This window comes from Antechinus flavipes, chromosome 6, assembly GCF_016432865.1.
Source record: "Antechinus flavipes isolate AdamAnt ecotype Samford, QLD, Australia chromosome 6, AdamAnt_v2, whole genome shotgun sequence".
NCBI classification, from domain to species: Eukaryota; Metazoa; Chordata; class Mammalia; order Dasyuromorphia; family Dasyuridae; genus Antechinus; species Antechinus flavipes.
In genome coordinates, this window is record NC_067403.1 from 195,538,217 (window position 1) to 195,557,678 (window position 19,462).

Sequence of the window (19,462 nt, forward strand, 5' to 3'; positions counted from 1 at the left end):
CTGTGTTCCAATTTTCCCCCCTTTCTCCACCTCTCCCCTAGATGGCAAGTAGTAAAATATATATTAAATATGGTAGAAATATATATTAAATCCAATCTATGCATATGTTTGTATAATTATCTTGCTGCACAAAAAAAGCAGAAATGAGAAAGAAAATAAAATGCAAGCAAACAATAACAAAAAGAGTGAAAATTCGATGTTGTGACCCACATTCAGTCCCCACAATGCTTTCTCTGGGTACAGATGGTTCTCTTTATCACAAGATCATTGGAACTGGCTTCAGTCATCTCATTGTTTTTTTTTTTTTAATTTAATTTTTTTAATAATAACTTTGTATTGACAGAATCCATGCCAGGATAATTTTTACACAGCATTATCCCTTGCAATCACTTATGTTTCGCTTTTTCCCCTCCCTCCCTCCTCCCCCCCCCAAGATGGCAAGCAGTTCTATATATGTTAAATATGTTGCAGTATATCCTAGATACAATACATATTTGCAGAACCGAACAGTTCTCCCGCTGCACAGGGAGAATTGGATTCAGAAGGTAAAAATAACTCGGGAAGAAAATCAAAAATCAAATAGTTCACATTCATTTCCCAGTATTCCTTCTTTGGGTGTAGCTCTTTCTGTCCATCATTTATCCAATGTAACTCAGTTAAGTCTCTTTATCAGAGAAATCCACTTCCATCAGAATACATCCTCATACAATATCGTTGTCGAAGTGTATAATGATCTTCTGGTTCTGCTCATTTCACTTAGCATCAGTTCATGTAAGTCTCGCCAGTCCTCTCTGTATTCATCCTGCTGGTCATTTCTTACAGAACAATAATATTCCATAACATTCATATACCACAATTTACCCAGCCATTCTCCAATTGATGGGCATCCATTCATTTTCCAGCTTCTAGCCACTACAAACAGGGCTGCTACAAACATTTTGGCACATACAGGTCCCTTTCCCTTTTTTAGTATCTCTTTGGGGTATAAGAGAGCCATGTCCTTCAGAATTGATTATCATATACTCTTGCTGTTGTCATGTATAATGATCTCCTGGATCTGCTCACTTCACTCAGCATCAGTTCATGTAAGTCTCTCCAGGCTTTTCTGAAATCATTCTCCTGATCGTTTCTTACAGAACAATAATATTCCATAACATTCATATTCCATAACTTATTCAGCCATTCTCCAATTGATGGGCATCCACTCAGTTTCCAGTTCTTGCCAGTATGAAAAGGGCTGCCACAAACATTTTTGCACATAGGAGTTCCTTTCCCTCCTTTAAGATCTCTTTGGGATATAAGCCCAGTAGTAACACTGCTGGGTCAAAGGGTATGCACAGTTTGATAGTCCTTTGGACATAGTTCCAAATTGCTCTCCAGAATGGTTGAATCAATTCACAACTTCATCAACAATGTATCACTGTCCCAGTTTTCCCACATCCCCTCCAATATTCATCATTATCTTTTCCTGTCATCTTAGTCAATCTGACAGGTGTGTAGTGGTTATAGCTTTTTTTTAACTACCTGTGAATCTTATTTGACCACTTATTTGTTGGTTGGTCATATGTTTGTACTGATTACCTGTATACTTTGAATATAAAACCTTTATCATAAGTATTTACTGCAATCATTTTTTTTGGCTGAGTCAATTGAGGTTAAGTGACTTGCCCAGGGTCACATGGCTAGGAAGTATTAAGTGTCTGAGGCTGGATTTGAACTCAGGTCCTCCTGACTTCAGGGCCAGCACTCTATCCACTGTGCCATCTAGCTGCCCCTACTGCAATGATTTTTCTAATTAATTATTTCTCTTCAAACTCTTAACATCAGTTTCATTCATACAAAAGCTTTTCAATTTTTTTGTCATCAAAGTTGTCCATTATACCTTCTGTGGTTGCCTAGTTCCCTCATTTAATTAGGAATTCTCTCCTCTTTTCATAGTTGTGAAAGTCAATTCCTTTCTCCTATTTTTTGAGGTCATAAGTAGATTCTTTCACTGGGTACTATATTTTCTGTATTCAGAAGTTCTGGGTCCTTTTTTATATTTCCTACATTATGGCTGCAACATTTTTATTGATAATTTTTGGGGAAATCTGTGATCTTTAAATTGTTTCTAGGTCAATGACTTTTGCTTATATAGAGATCATATATTCTTTTAATTTTATTGTCTTTTGATTATCCACATAAGTATATTTGTATTTCAAACATGTTATTCTCTCTTTCCCTTCTTTGGAGAATTTGTTATTATGGATTCAAGTTTTTCTGCCCTGCTAATTATTTCTGCTGTGCAGAGCATAAATTCATTTGTTTCTTTTATAATCTCTCTCAGGATGCTTATTTCTCCTTTAAATCCCAAGAATATGCTGCTGTGGTATGATGCTATCCATGTTTTCTTGAAAACTCACAGAATTCTCTATTTCATCAAATATTGGTTCAATTTCCTTCATCTCAAAATATTTATCTAAAAGGTTATTTTGGTACTCACCCTCCATTTCAGTTTTTGTAGCTTCTCTGTTGATTTATCTACTTGTGCTTTAGATTTTTAATTGATTTTCTTTCATCTTGAAATCCTTAGTTTTAGCTTTTTCCCCTTTATTGTCCTCTGCCACTCACTTTCTGATTCCTCCCTTTGACTACAATACTATCTCAACTCCCTTCCACATTAGGAAATTTACTTTCCAACAACCTTCATCCCAGACCCAAGAAGCTTCTTGAACTGACCCTGGCTATAATCCACTCCATTTTCCTTTAGGCCAGATTCTTTCCATTCTTTTTAATTCTCAGGCTGTTGAATGAGCAATTACCACTTTTTGCAAGATTGGTTAAAGAGAGAGCAAGTGTTACAAGCATTTTCTACTACTTAGAAACTAATCTTCCCCAAATTAGGGACTGCCCCATTCAAAGAACAGCATAGTTGTTCACTCCTTGCCCTAACATCTTCCTCCTCTTAATGTGGTTGTGCTGCTTATTAGAACAAGATGATGGAGAAGGGCAGGGATTAGGTTCACTGTCAAAGTCTCTACAATATGTGGGAACTTCCTAAACGTAAACTCCTTAGGCTGTTAATATGCTTTGCAAGAACATGGAGAACGGTAAGGGAAGATGCTGAATGAGTACCTCGTATGCTCTCCCTCCTCACCTGTGTTTTGGGATTCCCTCACTTCCTCTCAGGCACTGTACCTGCCCCACTCCCAACCTTACCACTGTCAGTGACATCCTTCTGAGATTACCTTTCCTATATATTGTACATATCTTCTGGCTAGTCATTTACATGTTCTCTTTCCCATTGGAATGTGAGTCCCTCGCAAGCAGGGACTGTATTTTTGCCTTTCTTTGTATCCCTAACACTTAGCATACCACATGGATTGATACAAATTAAGTATTTAAACACTTGTTTTACTTTTCTATATGAAAATTTTTTCTCAGACCCCATATATTAATAGTTGTACCATCTCCTAACTCCATTGCCTTCTCTGGTTGTCTCTCCATGTCTGGGATGCTTTCCTTCAATAGTTATTATTATCACTTAAGAAAATACATTATGGAAAAGTCATTATGACTTCATTAACACTTTAATAAATCTATATCTTATTCATTACAATAGTATCTGCATGCATTTAAAATATTGGTATAAATATAAATACATATAGTGTACAAGAAATACTATTTATTCAACCTATAGGAATTTTCAGACCCTTTATAATAATTCAGTGATCCCCTTGGGTCATATTTTCTTGCTTAATTAATGTTAATTGGATTAAACCCAACTCTAAACATGCCATAGTCTATGATCCCTTCCATCCCTAAAATTATCCGACTTCAATTAATAATAGGAATTTGGGTGAAAGGGATTTAGGGACTGGGATAATGTTAAAAGTATGAGATCCATCCAGCAGATAGCAGACTTGGCAGCACCCACCAAGTAGGCAGCAGGAGAGCATAGGGTTCTTTAAAGGGCAACACTTTAGGGGTGGGGAGATGAAGGAGAGAGGACAACCCAAAGGGAAACTTACTGGTTGTTCTGTGAGCTGAGTCTAGTCACTATTTTTCATTAGCTTTAAAGACCTTTGGTTAAAATATTAAAGATATTACCAGCTACTTGCCAGTTACTGTTTTGTGACTGATTTTGAGTCTTAATGTTACTAAATAAGTTCTTTTCTTTAAAAATCCTGATTTTAAAAGATTTGTCACATTAATACAAGGAACATTATTACGGTAGTGACATTATTTGTTTCTAAAATACTTAGAAATGCTTCCCCAATAAAGAGGAAAGAAATCTAGACTTCAGTGGCTCCCTGTTTCCTCCAGAATCAAATAGGAATATTCTGCCCAGAACATAAAGGCCTTCACAACCTGGCTTCAACCTCTTTTTGCAGCCTTAGGGTATATCACTCCTTGTCACTCGTTTTGTGCACCAGCCAAAATGGCCGCCTTGTTCCTCCAGAAAGATGAGATCCTTTGTCTTCCATCTCTGTATTGACTGCCTCATGTCTGGAATGAACACTCCATTTCTATATCAGGTCTTTCTTGTCTTTCAAGACCACCTTCTATGTGAAGTACTTTTTCATCTCTCCCAACTGCAAGTTCTCTCCTTTATAAACTACGTTGTATTGATTTGTATTCATTCTCTTCATTTTTAATCTGAATATACTTACCTATTACTCACTGTCTTCTCTTATTTGAACATGAATTCCATTTGAGTAAATATTGTGATAATAATGGCCATAGATTTAATATTGCCAAATTGCCAAATCTAATAATGGCTATTTCTCAGTCCTCATTCCTCTCTACAAGCTTGGATACTGAAGATCACCCTTTTCTCCTTAATACTGTGCTCTCTTTCCCTTGATTTTTGTGACTCTACTTTTACCTCCTCTAACCCATCTTGACTAATCCTTTTTATTCTTCTTTATTAGATTTTCATCTGTTTCACATGCAGTAACTCCTAGTGCCCCCCAAGGTTCTTCCACCAAAGTCAAATATAAAGTCATCTTTGGCATTTAATAACATTCACAACCAGACCTTTCCCTACCTCCCCATCATTTTTATGCTTTACTCCCTTCCAGGCTCCTTCTGCCTTTGCTTGGAACTCTCTATCTTCTAACTCCATTGCCTTTTCTCTGGTTATCTCCCCATTTCTGGGATGCTTTCCTTCATCATTTCTACCTCCTGGCTTCTCTTTCTTCAAGTGTTAGCTAAAATTCTACCTGCTCTAAGAAACATTTCTTGATCCCCTTCAATGCCAGTGCCTTCTTTCTGAGATTACCTCCAATTTTACACACCTTTGTGTGTGTATGTGTGTGTATAAACATATATATTATGGAAAGACACATACATACACAAATACATATGTACATATTCATATGTGATGCATAATTGTTTGCATTTTGTCTCTCATCTTAGAATGTGAGCTCCTTAGGAACAGAGATTGTTCTGTTCTTTTTTATCTCCAGTGATTAGGGTAGTGTCAGTCACATAGGAGGTAATTAATAAATACCTAATTGATTGTTTTATACACAGAAGATGCAATTTACTGATTAATCAAGTGAATTTGGACAAGTCCCTTAACCATTCTGAAGTTTTGTGTCTTTATATGTGAAATGGAGATAATATTTGTATTACCTATCTCATAGCACTATTATGAGAAAAGTATTTCAAGTAGAAAGATTGCTAGACCTGAAGTCAGAAGACCTTTGGTCAAATGCTGGCATATTTATTGGCTCTGGGACAGAGATCAAATAACTTCAATTCTCAGAGACTCAGTTTCCTCATCTGTAAAATAAAATGATAATATATGACAATGGCTGCCTCATAGGATTTTTGTGAAGAAAGCTTTAAAATCTAAGCTTAAAGCTCTATTGTAAAAGAAGTGATAATAGTGGTAGTGGTGGTGGTGGTAGTAGTAGTAGTAGCAGTAATAGTAATATTGGTAGTAGTAGTAGTAGTAGTAGCAGTAATAGTAATATTGGTAGTAGTAGTAATAGTAGTAGTAGCAGTTGTAGTAGTAGTAGTAGTAGTAGCAGCAGCAGCAATAGTAGTAGTAGCAGTAGTAATAGTAGTAGTGGTTGTTATTATTAGGATCAGATGAAAACGTTATTTCAACTTGTTTTATTCATCATGGTGTAGTGGATAAGAGTCAGAAGACTGAGCCTGAAGGAAAGTTCTCTCCTTATCAGTATTATGGTAAATCACATACAACCTAACAGGAAAGATATTTGTTATTTGGCATTAAGAAATTTATTAGCCATTTGTTATGTCATTAAGAAATTTATTAGCTACTTCGTATTTGGCAATAATAAATTTATTAGCTATATGATCCCAAGAAAGTTCTGTTTACTTCAGTTTACTGCTCTGTAATAGGATAAAAATAGAATCCACCTCCCAGGGTTGTTAGGGTCACATGATTATAAAATGTTTGGCAAAACACAAATGCTACACAAATGCTGCTTTATTATCTCTTTTCATTAAATGCAACTTATTTAAGGTGTTAATATTTCTTTCTAAATTTTATATTGTGCAATTTATAAAAATTATATGAACTTTGTTAGAAAAGTAATTATAATCTAGATATTGTTAGATTATGAATTTGTGCAGTTACAAAATGAATGGGTTAGGAAGCTGTTAGGTCATTCTATCAGTTCTGCTGATCGTGTGCTATAAAAAAGTCTGAAGCCCTGTAATTAAGAACTTAAAAGACTTTTGACTATATGTAAGGGAAGTTTAATCCAAAATTATTTAGCTATCACTTATTGAAAATTATGAGATTGTTCATTTGGAGTTAGTGTTTTAATCAAGTATTTATATAGGTATTTTAAAAAGGAAAATCAGACAAAGAAAAGACCTTGTTTGTGTTATAGAATTCCTGAATAAATGGGATACAAAATGTGAATCCTTACACAAAATGGGAGTAAAATTTTTCAAGCCTATTAAAAATATAGAATGTCTTTCATCTAAAGCTATTTCTATCTCTTGTAGAGGTTACAATCTTGAAGCAACTTAGTCTTATAAACTCCTCTGAAAGAGTTTAAAAGATTGTTTTTGTTTTAAGATGTGAATAAAGAAATATATGTTAATTTGGAGTTTGTTTTTTCAAGGGGTTTAAGTGAACTATGATATTCACTCTGTGGCATTCCAGAATGTGATTTTCTTGATTTCCAGTGATACTTAAAGAGAAAAGGAAAAAAAACCATGTTGAGTAAATTTTAAAGGCATTATAAATTTTGTCATTATGATGAGGCTAATTTAATTGATTGTATTTTTCTTTTTTGGCTTATAAAAACTTAATCTCCTCCCCACTGTAAACACTTGACTAAAGAAAAGTGGTTACAAAGAATTTTGTAATGATTGGGAATTCATTGTTATAGTACTTTAGGGATTTATGTTAAAGAAATTTTACACTAACTTGATTTTGATAAATTCCAATTTTTTATTCTGATGTTGATTAAAAGATATCTGTCATTTTAGAGATTCCCAACTAATTTACTTCATAAAAATTTAGTGATTATTCTTTTGTAACATCAGGATAAATTTTTAAGAAAGAGAAATACTTTAAAGGAAGAGACTTTTTTAAGTTTAGAAACTAAATTTATTATAATTTTGATATTGATTTTGATAGCAACTATGTCCAAATCTACTGTGATTAGTGAGATCCTGGTACTTGGAATATTTGCTGCTTCAGAAACAGACAACAAGCGGCAACTCAGCGAAAGCAATATCTGAGATCACCTGGGCCAGGATTATATGTCTCTGGGAAAAAACTAGGGAGGTTACCTTGAAGGAAGTTAGACTCTTCTTAATTCAGAATTTTTTAGCTATCATGTAATTTAGGATTACTTTATTTACATATCCAGACTTTATTGTCATTATCTAAAATGTGTATTATCTTAATGTATAATGTTGAATTGAGGGTGAGAAGAAAAAAAATCTATGTAGTTGTATCAAGATAAATTGAGTTTTTCTGTGAATCTTTTCTTTTACCATTAACAATCTGAGATTACAGTCAATGCCTATTTTAGAATATATAATTCTTGAGAGCTGAACCCATCTGAAACTCTGATTATTGGAAATTGATATTTAAGACCTTATGGGACTGTTACACTGATTATGCCAGGTATGATCTTTAAAGAATGCTATTGAGCCAATGAATGACCCATAATACCAGCAACCTTATGGAGTTTTACATGCATAAACCATAGGTGAACTTTTCATAGAAAAGTCTGGGAGAACCATTTCTCCTGACACAGTTTCTCCAACATGACATTTCCTAAATGGAAAATATTCCATTTGGCTCAATGCAAATAGGCTATCTACATAACATTTGCCTGGAAATGACATCAGAATAAGGGCAAATTTCTATAATCATGTCAAGTATGAAGACAATAGTAAATCTTATATAAGCTAATTTTTGGAGTAAATCTGAGTTACTGAATACAGTAAGATGCAGGTATAAGATTTGAGCTATTTGATCTAGAATTTTAGTTCTTTATATAATCCAAACAAGTGTTTGTTTAGCTTTGGCATCTGTTGCTAGCTATATATTTCCAGTTTAATTCCTTGATGCTATGAAGATAATTAGGCAAATTATGCATAGATTTGTGAAGTCTGTTATTTAACTTAAATGAGAATTGTCTGTTCTATATTAAAGAAATTATAGTATTACTACAATTCTTAGAAGAATGGCTTGGTTCTATCCTGAAATATTGACTTTTGTTAAGGAGTTATTCATTTGAACAGAGCTGGAAGTTAAAAATATTTTATAATAATTTACTTGATATGCACTGCTTTTAAAATGGGGTTACTTAAAATTGGTTACTCAATGTATTTATGTATCCAAACCAGAATCTTTTGTTACAAATGAAGTTAAATCTGATAACTTTTAAGTGAATTCATTTTGGTATTAGATTCTGTCTTATAAAATTCGTTTCTGATTTCTATTTGTAGATATATGTATGTATGTATATATATGGAGAGAGAAAAAGTGGAGATAAATGATATAGACGATGATTGATGTAGATGATAAATAGTATATCAACATGAAAACTGGTTAACCTAAAATTGTGAATTCCCTGATCTAAAAGATTTCAAATTTGATTTTCTAATAGAGACATGAGGTTTGAGCTAAATTTCATTATCTTGCCTGCTTATTGGCCAAGTAAATTTAAGTTTGTTAGCACCAATTTTGTAGGAAATTTCTACAAGTGACCTGAGCTGGAAAAGAACTGAGACGATACCAGAATCAGAAGACTGCATTAGATGTTTCTAAAAGAAGGAAAACATCTACTTTTCCCCCCTTTGCATCTTTATTTATAAAGTCTATCTCTCTAAGATTTTGTCAGTGTGATCAAAGGACTTTGATTTTTGTCAAAGCTCCATCCATCTTTCCCTTTTTCCCTCTTATATTTTCTTCCCTCATAAGTTCTATAGATAGAAACCTTTGATGACATGTTTGTCCATGTCTTTGATCTAAAAGAAATGGCTAAATGATCATTCTTGTATTAGTAAACTGCTATTTAGTAACAAAATGAGTCAAAAAAGAATAAGGACAACTTGTTTTCATTTTTTCAAAGACATATCCTAGATGTATGAAGATGGGAAAGTCATTTAATTTCTCAATGCTCTAGAGTCTAGGCAACTCAGATTTGAAGTTTCAGAAAAATTTCTGACCCAACTCCTTAGAAGGAATTTCCTCATCTGAGTTTCTTTGCTAATAAAATCCCAGGTCCAGTTCCTATCCCTGATCATTTTTCTAAATAAAACAGAAGTTATTATCATGACAGTAAAATCCCTTTCAAGGGGAAACTAACACGTTGAAATCTCTTTCCAGAAAATGACTCCAAGATTCCAAGGCGCATTCCCTGCTCCAAACACCCTTGTGCTCTCTTCTCTCCCCATCTTTGCCATGTAATTCACTGCATCAGAGAATGTTGGTTACTTTACAGTTTAGCAATGCTGTCAGATGAGTGCCAGTCTTTTTTTGATGTATCCATCATTTTCTTTTTAAATCTTCTTAGGGTGAGGTGGCTTTATTGATTGGGTCTCTTAACCAAGGTTTTTGTGGACTTGTTTTCCTCTCAAACTCTTCATGATTTTATGAAGCAATACCACTCATAATCTTCTTTCATCCTTCACAAGATTTTGCAAGCAAAAGTATGTTCAAAACTAGAATTACTCTTCATAGTCCCATTTCTTCACTTGACAAGGAGATAAGCCTAAGGTTTTGATCTCATTGTGGTGATCTTTGCATCTGTTCACTTTCTATAGGAAATCATGATAATTCTTGCCTAATTTCCTATTTTTCAATATGTGTAGTTTAAAAAAGATCAGGTCTATGCTATTGTAATTATATACAATATCTTCTGATCCTTATCCTTTCCTTTAATTTTGATTTTAATCTTTGCTCTAACAAGTTGATGATACAACTGCACACAGCTGATTCTGAAATAGCTGCCACTTTGGTAACCAGTGGTTTCCTATCAAGATATGGTGAGTTTCATTATGCTATTACTCAGCACCTTCCAGTTCTCTTCTTGAAGTCTTCATAAATACACAAAGATTCTGAATAGTCTACAAATTTTTTGGTCTTTTTTAATTTCTTAATCCTGAATCAGATTTTCTAATATGATTTTTTATCATCTTCCCTCAGACTCACCTTTGCAATGAAAATTTTTTTGCATCGAGAATTAAGATACATATTGGATTGGTTTGAAAGATCTTATCAAGTTTTTCAGAGTTTTTCTACCACCAGCAACGGATGCTGGTGGATAAGTTGGTAGATAATTATCTTTATAGTGATCTTTTTACTTACATTCATATGACTACAAATTAAGATGACCAGAGGTCCCATGAAATTGTTTCTTGTCTTTCATCACACCGATACCAACATTTCAAACTCCATCTGGCTCTCTAAGAAAAACCTAAGAGCCATCTTGTCATTTATCTGCAATCTCCTTAATGTCTTCTGGTTCATTTATAGCAAGAATGTCCAGGCTGATATGGTTCACTTCCTCTCCACTCATTGGTCAAGGAGAAAGGATTAGCAGTTAAATGAATATTTATTTAAAAAAAAACTGTGGTGTAGTTCTTAACCCTTTTTGCCTTCTTTTCTTCCCCTTTGCCAAAGCAAAAAGGAGGAAGAGAAGTGGTGAAAAGAGAACTGGATTCGAGATTATATCTTAGCTGGGCTCCTTATTCCCTGTGTGAGATTTTATTGAAAATACTTTGCTGCTTTTTGATTTGAATTTCAATTCTGTATTGTACTTTCCAGCTCTAAATCTAACTCTGTCTATTGCATGGGTGGCCATGCCCAAAGAATTCATCCATCCTACTGGTGTTAGGGCTCTGTATACCAAGCCACCTGATCCCCCCAGACAAGTGATTCAAACTTTCACTGGCAGATGCCTTTCCATCTGGGGAGAACCAACCAGGGCTATCACTCTATTGGCTCAAGCCTTCAAGAATCCAGGATCTAAGGCATCAGATTGGGGGTGGGGGTGGGGCTTCACACAAACAGAAGCCCACCTATATTATCTAAATTCCTACCAAAGTATTTCCCATGTTAACCAAAGTGATCCAAGAGTTCAGAATGGTCTGTGTGTTTGACTCTGCCCTCCATGCTCTGCAACCATCCAAATCACTTCCTTTTCACTTGCTAACCTAGATCTGGGTTCTTCCTCCATTTCCCATTTACATCCTCCAGACTGAGAATGTGATTGCATAGAATCCCAGAATCTGGGAGTTGAAAGGGACTCCCAGAGACCCTCTAGACCAAAAAATATGAAGAATTCCCTTCCTGATGTAATAAGAAGTGTCTCTCAGCCTTTATTTAAAGATTTCTGGGGAGGAGAAATCCTCACCTGAGGAAGAAAATTTGGCTTCTAGAGAGGAAGTTCTTTCTTACATCAAACCTACATTTGTTTCTGCAGTTTCCATTCATCCCTCCTGGTTTTGCTCTCTGGGGCCAAGCAGAACACATCTAATCCTTGTTTCTTTAAATACTTAAAAGACAGTTATATCATCATGTCTCTCCTTAAGTCTTCTCTTGCTCAGGTTAAACATCCCTAACTTCTAATCCTCTCATAGGACATTCTTTAAAAACCCTTAGTACCAGGACAACCTTGTTGTATAGTGCTGTAACATCAATTTTAAAAACACCAATAATAACAGTAGTAAACTCACATTTCGGTAGTTTACAATTTACTAAATGTTTTCCTCAAAACAGCCTTGTGAGAGTAGGAATATTCACTTTATCATGCACCTACTTTATAGATTGGAAAACTGAGGTTCATAATGGTGAAGTAATTAGATCATTATTAAACAAGAGTCGGGGCTCAAGCCCAAGACAAACTCTTATTCGTTCTTCAACATTAAGAATTTACTTAATGTAGGTCATATGTTCAATAATTTAAAGAAAGAAAATGTTTAATAAGGCCCAGGGCCTATTATTACAGAGCTTGAATTCTAGAGAGGGAATAGGACATTTACACCAATATTTATGAAGGCCAATATAGTGACACACGATAAGTACATTAGAATTGCTAAACAAAAAGTTTGGCGATTTCCAAAGACTTCCCACAAATAAAAAACTCCCAAGTCTCAGAGTTTAAATAGGATCTTAGCCTTACTTCAGTTTTTCACTAGAAGCCAGGGTGAAAATAAGATTACTTGCACATCAATAAATTTTATAGGCAATTTTTCAAAAATTTAATCTAGCTCAAACTAACGTTTGAACTAGATTATGCACACTAAATGTGCTGCACCAAGTAAAAGTGAAGCTGTCCTTACCCTCAAGAAATGCACATTCTAATAATCTAAAGAATTTAGGGGGGAAAAAGTAAACTCAAAGTAATTTCAGGATTTTCAGAATTGGCAGGTTGAGGAGAAGTGCCTCCAGTGAGCCTTGAAGGAAGTTGAGAACCTTAAGAGGCAGAGGTGAAGGAAGTTAGGATTCTAGGCCAGAGCAAGACAGGGAAGATCTCTAATGCCAGAAGAGGACGTTCAAATCTGAGAGCTTTTGAGGAGGGAAGGAATGATAGGGCATAAACACAGTACTTCCAGAATAGCAATGGAGGGCAAAACACGATATCTCTTTTCGTTCACCATGGCACAAAATGTCCAGGAACCTTGAGGGCTGTTGGATTTCTTAGCAGCTACACAATTTCACGTGTTTGTTTTGATCACAGCAATGGTCAAGGACACCATGGAGTCACTGCAGAACATCCAGGCCATAGAGCTGCACCTGAAGGTAGGAGATTCAGTCTGATCCAAGTCAGACCTAACGAATCACATGTGCAGGGAATGTGCACAGGAACCCTTGGGGATAACCTCATTAGAACTAACCCTCTTGGGGCCCCCTGCCAATGTGAGGCTGCAGTCATTTGGAAGTAGAGGAAATGAGGAAGGTTCATTACAAGTGTCAAAGCCTGCCATGACCAGGGACACTCTGGAAGATTTTCTCCTTTCTTTTGACTCCAAGAAACATGAAAAAAGTTTGTGTGCTTCCCTAATACACTGAGAACAAATCCTCTCCTGCAAGCACATAGTTCGTAGTATTTCCAAAGATACTTTTATTAACACAAAACAAATGCTTTAATGAATGACCCTTTGTCCCAATTTGTCCCTAGTACAAATCCCTGTGCTTGCTCACAGTCCAAATATGAGAATACCGTTGGCAGAGGCCTACAACGAGCTTTCTCTGCCAGTCACAAGTGGGAATGGAGCCAATTTTCTTCTCTTTCCACCATCCTGCCATGGTTCACAGAATGTCTCCCCTTTCCATCCTATCCAGTTTCCCAAAAGCAAAGCAAGCTCGAGTTGCCAGAGTTGTCTAGTAGTTAGGTGCCATTCCCTCTTGCAAGATGAGGACAACACTTCTAGAGCTGTCCTCAGGTCCCCAAGTGCCATCAATTCCTAGCACTTTTCCATTTTTCCTTTTCCAACCAGCCCTACCCATCATCGTGCCTGTTTTCAAACAGGCATTAGTTTTTGTCCCAAGTCACCCATGAGAGGAGGGGAGAAAGGATAAGATTTCAACTGCCAGGAAAGGGAAGTATGGATTGTTAGTGGGAACCAAAAAGAATCTCTTTGTGAAGGGCAGCTAAATGAGACACAGTGCATAAAGCACCAGCCCTGAAGTCAGGAGAACCTGAGTTCAAATCCAGCCTCAAACATGTAACACTATGTGACCCTGGCAAATCATTTAACTCCAATTGCCTCCTCTCTCAAAAAAAAAAAAAAAAATCTCATTGCGATCATTAGCTTCAATCTCCATAATCATAGGATCTTTAGAACTGCCAGAACTATTCAAATTGACTAATTTGCAGTTCATTGGTTTTCTCTGCCTTTCCCTGCCCTCCTCTCATAGGACAATTTACAAATATAAAACATTCCTTTTCCATGAAATCCTTTGATCCTGACAACTATCTGAAGAGAGAGAATAAGCATTCCCATCTTATAGTTAAAGCAGCTAAGAGAGATAAAGTAGGTTGCCCTCAGTTACATGTGAAGATCCCTTGGCTTGGAGTTTAAAGGTCTGGAATGAAATACCAGAGAGACTCCTGATCAGACTGTGACCTCTCTAGACTTTAGTTTCCCCCTCTTAAAAAAAAATTGCAGACAAGATGACCTTCAACTCTGAGTTCTACAATCCTCACAACACTCCCACCGAAATGACATGCTGAGTAGGAAAGGTCCCCATTTTATAAGAGGAAAGGGAAGCCCAAGATCACACTGCAAGTGGCAAACCCAGGACTTCAACCCAGGTCAGGGGCCCTTCCACTAGATGTACTGTCTCCCATGGTGTCTTTTGGGTTACCTGAGAAAACATCCCCTGCTGTGTATTTCAGCTCCCTGGTTCATTCCTTGTCTTCTCAGTGTGGTCATCTGGGATAGGGGCCCGAAAGAACTTGGGAAAGAACTTTGTTTTGTCATCCAGCTCCTTACTTCAAATGGCAGGACTTGAATTCATGATGTGACTATTAATCTTGGGGATGGGGAGGAAGACCTACCTCTCAATGAAGGTCAGAGAGATATGTATGCTATTCCAAAGGTTACAACCACATACTAAACTTGCAGTCCATGAAGGCACATCTGAGCTCAGATCTTAATTTTGCTTCTTATTTTTCATGTGACCTCAAACAAGTCATTTATCCACTTTGGAAGAAACTATTAATGAGATTATCTCTAAGGAGTCTTCTAGCTCTAAAGCCAATTGGTTTAGCTATATTATTACATACCAATGAAATCACAGGTCAAGGACACCCCCCCCAAACACACACACACACACACACACACACACACACACACACACACACACACACACACTGCTGCCACCACTGACAAAATATACTAGTAGTGGGATAGTAGGAGAGGTAGTAGGAGCAGTTGTGGTAACAGCAGCAGCAGCAGTAATAGTAGTAGGTAGTGGTGCTGGTGGTAGTTGCCTAGCACTAGGCTCACCTTCCCCTGGAATTAAAGGCTCCAAGAAGAAGTAAGGTGCTGTCTCTCATTTGACTCTCCAGTGATGAAAAGTGGAGAGACAGTGTCACATGGCTACTGCCGGAGGCCAAGAGCCTGGGTGAAGACTGCTCAGATCCCTCCCTGAGGTCTCCTTTAGTTAGTGAAATACATAAAGTTACAACAAGGACACAAACAAATGCCCCACGGACACCTTCAGTTAGCACCTCTCCTGGGCCTGCCGAGAGACTAGTGGACAGAACCATTCATTCCAAGGATGTCAATGTCACTGGCATTTCTGACTAAGCTGTGACCTTGAGCAGGTCACTTCCCCTCTGGGGGCCTGAGTTTCCTCGTCTCTGAATGAGACTGGATGGTCCCTGAAGCCCCTTCCAGATTTAAGTCCTATGACTGTATCCTGGCTAGTCCCTGGGGGGAGATTGCCGGCTGGCCAGGCCCGGGTTTGAGACCTGGCTGTCCCTTAACTATTTGAACAAGTGAGCCCCTTTCCAGGCAAACCATTTGTTCATGCGCCGTGGGAAGGTGGGAGGAGGTAATTCCTGCTCTGCCTGCTTCTCGGGAGCTGTAACATAGTGTCTTGTCCATAGCATATGCATAAATGTTTAACCATACCCCCCCCCCAAAAAAAAAACCCTATTTAACTGTAGCCCAGTCCCTGGAGAAGCCTAGGCGGGTTCTTCCCAGGACCTCGGGGCCTCCTTAACGAGGAATTAAGTTGCCTGGGCAGTTGGGTACTTCTTGTTTCTAATGCTTTGTCTAGGACCATCAGGACCTAGATTTCTATCTGGCTATAAGGCCGGAGTTCATCTCCTCCGGCTCTGATACAGATGAAGAGCTTGGGCCCGGGCCCAAATATTTGTCCCAAGGTCACACAAGCCCTAGGCTGCGGCTGGGATCATCTGATCCGGAATGAATTTTGTCCGCTCTAATGTCCGCCTCCTCACTGTCCGCAGCCCCCGCACGCCTCACTTAGCATTTTAGGAACATTTATGAAATTAATGAGCTGGGGTGTGTAAAGCGGGAGAGGCCGGGTCTGGAAGATGCCGGCGGGGGTCCAACCCCGGCACCCCAGCCTAGGGGCCGGGCCAGACCTCCAAGCCCCCGTTGGCCCGTGGGCACTCGTGAGCCTTCATTATTATTACTTAAGGGCATTCATAAGTGGCCGCGGGAACTTCGCGGCATTTCCCGGGGCCTCAGTTTCCTCCTCTGTAAATAAGAAAGGAGGCCGCTCCCCGCCCCCCAGACAGAGCTCGGCCCCTCGCCCCAGGAGCCCCTGTCCGGGTCCCGCTTCTACCCTGGGCCATCTCTCCCGCAGGTGCCCCTGAAGGTGAGCCTCGCCACGGGCAGGTCGTGGGGGGACCTGAGCCCCTTCCCGGAGGCGGTGCCCGGTGCTGCCCAGCCCGCGGCCGGCCTCGGTAACTAGGGCAACGGCAGCCCCCGCGAAGCCCCAGCCACACCTCGGAGCTCTGCGGGTGCATTTCTCGGCTTCATTTCGTCTGTCGCCCCAGGCAACCGCGGCGGCCCAAGACTGGTTTGTACCGGCGCGCTGTCCTGGGCTGGCCGGGGTAAGGGGGCGGCTTTTGTTCCGGGCCAGACCGCGCAGCCGAGATGCAGAGCGAGCCGCCCTTAACCCTTGTCGGCGAGCTTCCTGCCTCCCCGCCGGGCCTCACCGCCCCCCCGGACGCGCGCGGACGCGCGGACACGCACAACCGGGGGGTGATCGCGGCCGCTCGCGTAACCTCTGCCAGCGGCCATTTCCTGGGCATCTCGGCACCATCTCCTGCACGCGGCCGCCGGGAAGAAAGGCTTTGCAGACCTTAAAAGCGCGACACAGAAGGCGGGAGTCGCCTTCCAGAGCGGTTTCCGTTTGGCCTGCGGGAGGACTGCGGAGCCGCTCGGCCGTTATCCCGCTGCGGGTCGGAGCGCTCGGCGGCCAGCGGGCGCGGGGCTCTGGGCCGAGGCCGTACCCCTGTTCTCCCTCGGCCCTCCTGGGGAAGCCCCCAAATCTGCCGCCCAGATTCTCTCCGCTCCCTAAAGCCCGCGGAGCGCCCACAATAGCACCTGGCCTTTGCGTAGCGCTCCGGGTTTGCAAAGCGTTTGCCAGCGTCATCTCGCTGGATCCAGTGGCCCTGGGAGGTGGGCCTGCGGGGGTTGCCTTCATCTTGCCCATGAGAAACCCAAGGCTGAATGAGATTAAGCGTCCAGCTCTTTCCCCAACCCATTTTGAGCACTTTCTACAGGGCACCAACCTTGGTGGGGAGGTGGGGGGAGGGGGGTAACCATCTCCTATTGAACTCAACAGGGACAAAGCATGGAAAAACTCCGTGTGTGCGGCTGGATGCCCCCGGCCGTCTGCCAACAGCTACCGGGGCCAAACTGTCCGGCTTGGGTTTCAAACCGCGGCGCCACGGAGGAGACTGGGGCGAGTGTTTGGCTTTCACCTGACTTTTGCGTTTTGCTGAGTGTGTGTTCGGAGGTATAGCCTTGGCTTTGTTTTGACTCCCTTTATTCCCATGTACCAGGAAACCTGTTTACCCTCAGCATGTAAGCTTCCTGTGGGTTCTCTTACCCATATTTCCCTGCATCCTTCACCAGCCCGCCCTAAGGGCCAGGGCCAAGTTGTTTGTTCACCAGCCCCCTCTCCCCCCTCCTACTCTGTTCTTTGTGACAAATAAAAAAAAAGAAAGAAAGAAACCGTTTGGAGTGAACACTTGTTTCTTGAGGAGTACAGGGGCACGGATAGATTTCAGGGGCTCCATGAACTTGGATCGAAAAAAGAATCTTTATTTTTGCTAACGTCTTAATTGAAATTTAGCATTTCTTTCAGTTAGGAAAAAAGGAATCATCAGTTTAAAGATTTTAGCAGATGGCCAGAGGAACCCCTGACACAGAAAAGTGAATCCCTGCTGAATGATCTGGAGGGGAGGGGGGGGATCTTTGCCAGCATTAAATCTTTCCCCATAATAGAACTAGCCTGGACTAAGATGGTACTGCTCTCAGAGCCTTTTTACCCCTGTGTTAGATGGCTTTGATCATTCTTCTGTCTATGGGAAAGATACTAGTCCCAGAAGGGGGAAGACCATAGAGGACCCTAGTCCCAACTCCCTCAAGTTTATAAATGAAGCAGCTGACATCCATAGAGAAACTTATTCAGGTCACAGAGACAGCAGCGGGAATCCAGGCCCTCTTCCACTTTTCATTGCTCTCTGTGTCAAGTCATTTCTTTTCAAGCCAGCAAGTCCTGGGAAAGCCTCAGCCTGCTGCTCCTAAGGGTAAGCTCAGAAACCAGAAGCAGTTGTGCTTCACAGGTAAGGAAGGCCTGGGGAATGACCCTGTCTCTTCTAGGGAGTAACTTTCTCCCCCTCTTTCTGTCCTCTTCACCCCCAACCCTGGCTGTTCCAGTCAGACCTGTGGCTGTGCCCTGAGTAACTGAGATTGTCAGGAAGCTGGGTAAGCAGATGTTATTATCTTGAGAAAAGTGTCCCAGCAGTGCAGGAGCAACTGCCTGGTGCCCACTACGGAGCCTTTGGGGCTCTGGTTTCACAAACAAGAACAGCACTGGCTGGGCTCTGACCAGAGTCAACACTGTCTGCTTTTCCAAGACTGCTGCAGGCCCAGAATGGGCCATGCCCTGAAACGGCCATCGACAGCCTGCCCCGTGTGTCACACACACACACACACACACACACACACACACACACACACACACACACACAATGATATAAAAGAAGCCTAGAATTCCGTACTCTCCCTGGGTCTATAATCCAGTTCAATCCAAACCATCAGTCTCTTTGATTACCCTGATTTCAGCAAGACTGGTGTGGTCACCTGCCCACAGACTCAACTGTTACTCCAGCTCAGAAACTTCTGGGGAGCAAAAGCCAAAGCTCTCTTCACCTCGGCCAGACAGGCAGGGGCCACTCTCCATACTGCTAACACCTGCGTTCCTTCAAGCTGCTCAGGATCCTGCTACTTATTTTACAAGGTGCATATA

General features: G+C 40.1%; 1 protein-coding gene across 1 annotated transcript in view; it reads left to right on the plus strand.

The window, feature by feature from the left end:
* POLN (DNA polymerase nu) overlaps positions 1-18,162 on the plus strand; it is a 331,195-nt gene extending 313,033 nt beyond the window's left edge. The window contains exons 24-25 of the mRNA XM_051966741.1: positions 13,176-13,237; positions 16,784-18,162. Of these exons, the coding sequence (XP_051822701.1) occupies positions 13,176-13,237; positions 16,784-16,891 (170 nt within the window). The 3' untranslated portion in view covers positions 16,892-18,162. The remainder of the gene's footprint in view (positions 1-13,175; positions 13,238-16,783) is intronic.
* Positions 18,163-19,462: the final 1,300 nt, after the last annotated feature.